The sequence below is a fragment of the Aphidius gifuensis genome, linkage group LG2 (genome assembly GCF_014905175.1).
Source record: "Aphidius gifuensis isolate YNYX2018 linkage group LG2, ASM1490517v1, whole genome shotgun sequence".
Taxonomy (NCBI): Eukaryota; Metazoa; Arthropoda; class Insecta; order Hymenoptera; family Braconidae; genus Aphidius; species Aphidius gifuensis.
Window position 1 is genome coordinate 17,332,882 of NC_057789.1, and position 8,769 is coordinate 17,341,650.

The 8,769-nt window shown below is 22.7% G+C and overlaps 1 protein-coding gene across 1 annotated transcript; it reads left to right on the forward strand.

The window, feature by feature from the left end:
- Positions 1-1,176: 1,176 nt before the first annotated feature.
- Positions 1,177-8,322, forward strand: LOC122850441. The gene is made up of 9 exons (XM_044149591.1): positions 1,177-1,289; positions 2,043-2,126; positions 2,600-2,683; positions 3,178-3,261; positions 3,691-3,744; positions 3,865-3,957; positions 4,317-4,400; positions 5,366-5,449; positions 8,293-8,322. The coding sequence occupies exons 1-9, from the start codon at positions 1,275-1,277 to the stop codon at positions 8,320-8,322; spliced, it is 612 nt and encodes a 203-aa protein (XP_044005526.1). The 5' UTR covers positions 1,177-1,274.
- Positions 8,323-8,769: the final 447 nt, after the last annotated feature.

Consider the following 8,769-nt stretch of genomic DNA (forward strand, 5'->3'; position numbering starts at 1 on the left):
TTCTCCTGCGTCATCAGAAGAGGTTGAATGAAAAAAAAGGACAGAATAGGAGTGGTGGTTGTTTTCTTATTAAAAATAACAAATGAAATTAGAAACAAAACAGCATCAGTAAGAGTAGATAGTAAAATAAATAAAAAAATAATTGATAAATAATTTTAAAATGTTTTTTTGGAGACTTAGGTTTTTTTTTATTTATTTATTAAGACATTAGAATGAAATTTTTCGCATGTATGCTATTTAAATATAATTATAAAAAATAAATTGAAAATATATAAAAATGTTTCTTGTATATTTTAGATTTGTCAGTCATTGTATTTTTTAATTTTAATTAGACTTTTAAATACATTTTTTTTACCATATTTTACACTGACTATAGAAAAAAATAAAGAAATAAAAATTATGATTATAATTATTCTCATAAATAATTTAGAATTAAAAATAAATATGATGAATAGTCTTATTCTTATTATTATTACGTTATATTAACAAAATTAAAAGAAAAAATAAAAAAAATTTTTAATAAAATAATATCGTATACTGAACAGGCGCATGCGTCAATTTTCCATGGTGCCTACACACATACACAAACACTCGTAAACAATTTTAATATATATATTAGAAAAATTTGTGGGGTACAGTGTGGGGTACTAATTGAATTGAAAAGTAATAATAAAATAAAGATGTAGTAATTTTAGCTAATTTCTTAATTAAAAATTATCTGTTTATTTTTATTTTTTTCTTTAAATCGATATCTAAGCATTTTTTATCATTGAATAATGAATTATAGTAAGAATTTTTTGTAATTTCACAAACAACATTAGTCAATTTATTATTATAAATAGTTAAATCAAACTTTCTTGATATTCTATGAAAAAAAAAAATTATAAAATTTAATTCTATAAAAAATGGATAATATGATGGTAAATATAAAAATTAAAAAAAAAATTTTTATTATTCTTATTTATTAACTACTAGATAATATTAAGTATTTTAGACAAATTTTCTCAATTAGAACTTTTTTTTATTTTTTTATAAATTTATCTAAACAAATTTTTAAAATAAAATTAATAATCATATTTTTTTTAATAGTATAATATTTAAACTTACAAGTACTAAATAAAGTACAATGACCAGAAAAATTTGAATAATCAAATTTTCTCAAGCAATTAACTATAATATATTAAATATTTTTTTTTTTTTATTAGCCACATATTGGACCTATCAATGATCATCAAAATGCTGTTCAACAAGCACATCAAAATGATCATGAACCAATGAATAGAATGATGGTAAATATATAGAAATAAAAAAAAAATTTTTTTAATTTTCCAATTTAATTTTTCTATTAAGAATTTTTTTATTATATTTCTAGTATTGAATAATATTATATAATTGACTATTAGATAATATCAAGTATTCTAGACCAATTTTTTTTTTATTTTTTTACAAATTATATTTAAACAAATTTTTAAAATAAAATTAATAATTATATTTTTTTAAATAATATAATATTTAAACTGACTAGTAATAAATAAAGTACAATGACTAGAAAATTTTACTTCATCAATATTATACATGAATTATAAATAAAAAAAAAGAAAATTTTAAAAAGTGATAGTTTAAAAAATTTTAAATAAAAATTTATTAAATATTTACTCATATAGTTGAAAAATATCATCGTGGTACAAAAGTTTAAGTGAGACATTATAAAATAAATAAAAATATTAGAAAATTTAACAAAGGAATAAATTTTTAAAAAATTTTATACATAAATTTTATTGATAATAGCATATATAATATTGAGAATTGATTAATCAAGATAAATTTAATCGAAGAAAAAACAAAAAATTTAGAAACATGTTTAATATCAAATATTATTGTCATAACATTTTTCAAAGTATGTTTTTATGAACTATTTATATGTGGTACTGAAAAATATAAACTAAAAATTTTTTTTAATTATTATAACCAACTTTAATTAATAATATATATGTATAAAAAAAATTAATTAAAAAATGTTTTTTTTTTTTTTTTATCAACAGAATAAAGATATACCTATTGATGATCATCCAAATGCTGTTCAAATGGTACATCAAGCTGTTCATAAACCAGTTAATAATACAATGGTAAATATAAATCACCAATTTTTTTTTTTCTAATAATAATTTTTAACTTTAGCAAATAACTAAACCTATAATTGAATTGAAAAGTAACAATAAAATAAAGATGTAGTAATTTCAGCTAATTTGTTAATTAAAAATTATCTGTTTATTTTTATTTTTTTCTTTAAATCGATATCTAAGCATTTTTTATCATTGAATAATGAATTATAGTAAGAATTTTTTGTAATTTCACAAACAACATTAGTCAATTTATTATTATAATTAGTCAAATCAAACTTTCTTGATATTCTATAAAAAAAAAAGGACAAAAAAATTTAAAAAGCTAACTCTCAAATATAATATAATGATAATTTTTTTATATTGCTATTTTTAGTATCACATATATTTTTGAATTCTGAATTGTTATTTTTGCCTATCGTAATCATAAATACAAAATCTAATTTTCATTATTAATTTTTTTAATTTTTTGTTTGTAGATTAATACTCCATTCAATAATGATCATCAAAAAGCTGTTCAAATAATCCCGCAAGATGTTAATGAAGAAGTCAATTGTATTATGGTAAATATGGATAATAATTAAATGAAATAAATTTTTTTTTTAATTCTTAAAAAAAAAACCTAATTATTTTATTACTTAGAATAAGATAGTAATTGTTTATGATATATATAATGAAAGGAAAAAAAAAACAAAAAATTCATAATGTATCTTATTTTATATTAGCAAAAAAATACATCTTTTAATGATTATCAAAAAGCAGCTCGAATAATTTATCAAGGTATTGAAAAACCAGTGAATTATATAATGGTAAATATTATTTGTTGAATAAGTATTAAATTATATTGATACTATCAATAAATAAAGAATTTTTTAATAGTTCATTTATGAAAAAAATTATTAAAAAATTCTTCAAATAAAATTTTTTGTCGTTCAATTTTTAATAATAAAGATAATCATGGCTGTTAGTTATAAATTATTGAATAGTTAACAAAATCAAAATTTGGTTTCTTATAATATCAATATTAATAACTTTTTTTTTTTTTTTTTGTTTTCAGCCAAAAACTACATCTATCAACAATCATGACCTTGCAAATCAAACAGTCAATGAAAATTTTCATCAACCAGTAAATAATACTATGGTATGTAAATAAATAAATTTAAAATTTCTATTTTTTTTTATATTTAATATTTATTTTGTGATATTTTTTTATCAAAGTTACAAACTATTTTATTATCATAATGAAATCTCTTCAAAACATGACCGGATAATAGTTTTTTTTTTTCCTGTAAACCTATTAAAAAAGTATATTATGCAACTTATTCATAATAGAAGAAAAAAATAAAAAATAAATGATCTTTGATTTTATTATCTTTATTGATAAATAATATTTTTTTTCAATTTATTGAAAAACTTAAATTAATGAAACAAAAATATGAAAAAAATATTTTTATAGTTTTTTGAATTATAGAATTATTTTTAATGAAACTTGTATTGTTTTTAAAAATATAGAAAATATCACAATAATAGAATTGAAATTATTTATTTTTAATAACAATGATTCTTACAGAAACCTAAACGTCAACATATTCATCATGTTGAAGAACAAGTCAATGAAATAATGGTAAATAAACATAGAATTTTTTTATCTCTTTTAATATCAAAAAAAATTTTCATATTGATTTATTAACAATTTAATTAATATTATTTACAATTAATTTTTCTATAATTTTTTAATTAACAGTTAAGTCAAAACTCGAAGCTGAATAAGTGGAAATTATCTAGAATATCTAGTATGTTTCCTCGTATCGAAAAGCTACCACAAACTAAAAGGATGGTAAATATTTAAGTTTTTTTTTTTTTTTTTTATGTCTAATTCAACAAACTAAATAAATCAAATTAAAAACTTTTTATTATTTATTAAAATATATTCAAATATAATGCTACAAAATAATAAATATTTAACAAATTGTCATTAAATAAAATATACAATAAAATTTCAAATAATAATTGAAATTTGATTTTATTCTATTTATAAATTGTTTTTTTTTCACTAACAATAATTTTGGAAATATTTCAATAAAAAGAAATCAAAAGTTTTTTAAAAATTGTTTCAAATATATCACTCTTGAATAAATAAAAAAAAACTTAAAATAAATTTTATAACACTTACTTTTTATTTGTTTCTGTCATTAGCAAAAATCTTTATGCACCGACAATCATCAACTCACTAATCAATCACTGAATCAAAATGTTCAAACAGAAGCTTATAATATGATGGTAAATATAATTTTTTGAATACTTATTGAACTACATTGATAATAATAATAAATACTCAATCAATAATATATTAAAATAGAATAAAATTGAAAATGAAGTTTTTAATAAAATTATTTGTTATTTAATTTTAACTAGTAAACATAATCAAAAAATTATATCAACAGCTATTAGAAAATACCATGAAAACCACTAAAATTGAATAGAATATATATTGAAAAATTTTTCAAAATAACTGTATTATGATATCTATTGAAAAATTATTTAAAATTATATACAAATAATCAAACTTGAATTATTGAAATATAATTTCTACAAGTATAAAATGAATAAAAAAAGGAAAAGACCAAATTTTTGTTTAGGTTTTCTATCAATATTTTTCAATATAATTCTATTTATAAAGTTTGTTTAATTTAAATTTTTAGAATTTTGAAAAACAATACAATTTTAAACATTTTTTAAATAAAAATTTCATTTATAATCGTGTGATGCAATTAGACTATACATAATATGAAAAAATTAAATTGAGACTATTTTTAATAGAATAAAAAAAAAGTGAATAGAATTATAATAATAATTATGTTATATTTTGTTTTAAGCAAAAAAAAAATACTGACTAACGATGATCAACAATAGTTCAAGTGGTAGATCAAGATATTAATGAACCAATAGATAAAATAACAGTAAGTATAAAAATAAAAAAAATTAAATTTTAGTTTTCTAATTACTAGATAATATTTAGTATTTAAGATGAATTTTTTCTATGAAAGTTTTCTTTATTTTTTTTTTATTATAAATTATATGTAAACAAATTTTTAAAATAAAATTAATAATTATGGTATTTCCAATAGTAAAACATTTAAACTGACAAGTACTAAATAAAAGTACAATGACTAGAAGAATTTGAATAATTAAATTTTCTCAAGCAATTAACTAAAATATATTAAATATTTTTTTTTTTTTATTAGCCACATATTGGACCTATCAATGATCATCGAAATGCTGTTCAACAAGTACACCAGAATGATCATGAACCAATGATTAATATGATGGTAAATATAAAAATTAAAAAAAAAATTTTTATTATTCTTATTTAATTTTTCTATTCAGAATTATTTTATTATATTTCTAGTATCAAATAATATTATATAATTAACTACTAGATAATATTAAGTATTTTAGACAAATTTTCTCAATTAGAACTTTTTTACTAAAATCTGAACCTAAACCTAAAAATGAATTGACGCATAGAAGGACGTCGGAGTTAACTTGATGAAACTTAGAAAAGATAAGAAGCCCTGTGGTCTAGTGGTCAAGGCGTTTGCCCGGAAAGCAAAAGACCCGGGTTCGATTCCCGGCGGGGGAACTTCGTTATTTTTTCTAAGTTTCTGGTTTTTTTCAAAAAATGAATTGACGCATAGAAGGACGTCGGAGTTAACTTGATGAAACTTAGAAAAGATAAGAAGCCCTGTGGTCTAGTGGTCAAGGCGTTTGCCCGGAAAGCAAAAGACCCGGGTTTGATTCCCGGCGGGGGAACTTCGTTATTTTTTCTAAGTTTCTGGTTTTTTTCAAAATCAGCTCTTGTTTTACGTATATTAGGGTACTCATGTGTCTAGCTGGAGACCCAGCAGACATGTGTATTTTTGTAGGTTAGTTTTTGGGGCGTTGGCCGTGTGAATCATGGGCAACGTCAAGCATACATTTTTGATTTGATAATTTAGTTTAGTTATTTTGATTAGAAACGCGGTCCCTTTTGTTAATTTAATTAATTATTAAATTCAAGGTCGTGATTAAGATTATGTATTACGTTTTGGATTATTGAGTTTACGTTTTGTATTTTGGATTTACGTTTAAGTTTTGGATAATAAATATTACGTTTTGGGTTTTGAGTATAAAAATAATAATGTGTTTTGTTGATTATTTAATTTGTGTATTAAATATTTTTCCTTGTGACTTTATCCGGCCCTTCTACCATAACCAGCACACTGAGTGATTCTAGCGTCCCTCTAGGCTAATTATTGATACGCTATTTTGGTCTTTGGTCTTTGTTTCGGTTGTTGGATTTATTGACGTTATTTTGGTATTTTTGGTATGAAAGTGTTATGCCTTTTTCGAGTTTTAAGGCGAATTGAAAACCTCACGATTTTATCTCATGCCTTTTTCGAGTTTTAGGGCGAATTGAAAACCTCATTGATTTTAGCTCATACCTTTTTCGAGTTTTAGGGTGAATTGAAAACTACACGATTTTAACACTATAATAATAATAATTTACGTTTCTGGATATTGGTTTTGGTTAGTTTTGGTGTTTCGTAATAAATTAATAAATAAACCAAATAAAATACTTGATATTTGGTCCGAGAAGGTAACATGCAAAAATGTCACGTTACAAATGGCGCCCAAACAGGGACTCGTTATCAAGAAAAAATTTTAAAATCAAGTTTTAATAGTTAACAACTCCGTTATTTATAAATTATTAATTATTAGGCGCGATATTGATGGGTATTTTCACGCAATATTTATTGACAACTCCGTTTAATCATTTATTTAATTTTGGAAAACGCGATATTAACTTATACTTGTTTGTCTAACAACTCCATTGTCTGTAATTTTATTATCTAATGGGTGCGATATTAATAGGTATTTTCGCGCAATATTTGTTGACAACTCCGCTTAGTTACGTGGTTAATTACAGACAACGCGATATTACTCAAATAGTATTTTTAATTAAGCAAAATCAATATATAAAAATCTGAAAAAAAAATAATTCTGAGATCATCGAAAAGTTACATTAAATGTTCAAGTGCTCGTTTGGTTGTCAGCCATACTGTGTAGTCGTCGCTAATGACTTAACGCATACAAGTTCGTATGTGTGTGTGTGTAGAGACGCCGAGAGATCCGCTGCCGGGTGTACAACCGGTTAGCCTCACTTTACTTCGAGCGTTCTATGCTGCTACACCGTCATACTAGGTTTTTGACAGCTGCCGTTGCATCATTATTAAAACTGCGTTTTAAAGTGTTTAATTGAATAATTAATGTATGAAAGATCAGTGCATTTAGTTTATTGAGGGTTATATATTGTTGAGCTACAAAGAAAAGAAGGTAATTGGATTTATTTGGATTACCGGTTTTGTGCGACTTTGTGGTTACTCACGAAGTCCACGTATAAAATAATATACCTGGTGACAGTCGTCGCTGTGGGTCTTATTATATTATTTTATTAATAATAAAATTAAAATCTTTATTGGTCCTAACATAAATTAATTAGTTTGTGTAATATTAAAATAAAAGACCTTGTGGATTCTCACGAGGCCGAGTAAAATAAAATCAACCTGGTGACTCTTCGCCGTGGGTTTATTTTACTTGAGTGTGTTTATAAAATATTAGAATAAAAATTAATATTGTGTGTGTTGTGAAATAATTGTCTAATAATTAATAAACTCTTTGTTAGTAAGGTCGAAGAAAAATCATCGGGCCTTTGTCTGTCAGAAGCCCTTTGTCGGGCGTGCCCTCTCTCTCTTTCTTTTTCTCTATATCACGCGTCCATCTTAAAATCAGGTGACATTCAGGCTCTCCTTTGTGTTACTTGTCGGGATCCGATTGCGTCATCTTGCTTTGTCTAAATAGTTTGGATAGCAACAGTGCTAATTGTTATTGTCTGTTGGACTAATTTATATTGTTTAAATAAAATAATTTGAATTGTCATCGTTTAAATAATATACCAAATTCGTCATTGAATAAAATAAATGTTGATCATTTAAATACTATAAATTAAATTGTTTAAAATAACCTTAGACTGTTTATTTATTGTAAAGACAAGTATCACCAGGCTTTCATTTAAAAAGTAAATCAATTGTTGATTAGTTAATTTAATAGTTAATTGTTCTGGATAAAATAGATTGTTGGTTCCTGCTCGACTCAGGGATAAACAGGTCATTTTATGTATTTGAATAATTTAGTTTTTCGTGATAGTGTTGATGGATTGATCTAAGTCACCAGTCACTCAGAGACTAAAATAAATTAATTAATTCGTTCATACTATAGTATCTTCATTGCGTATTAATTGAGATTGATTGATCATTATTCTTTGGTACTCAGGAATAAGATTGATTAGCCAATTTCATTTGAATAATTTAATCGGATAAATTGACTATTGTCTTGTCGTACTCAAGACTGTTGAATTAATCAATTTATCGATACATCCCTCGTTCTAACTAAATCGATTATTATTCTTGGCACCCAGGAATAAAATCAATCCACCAATTTATTTGGATAATCAACTAGTTGTTTGTCTTGACTGACCCAAGACTGATAAATCTGTATCAATGTATTGAAATAATTTGTTAGTTCTTGGAATAGATAAATTGATCTTTGT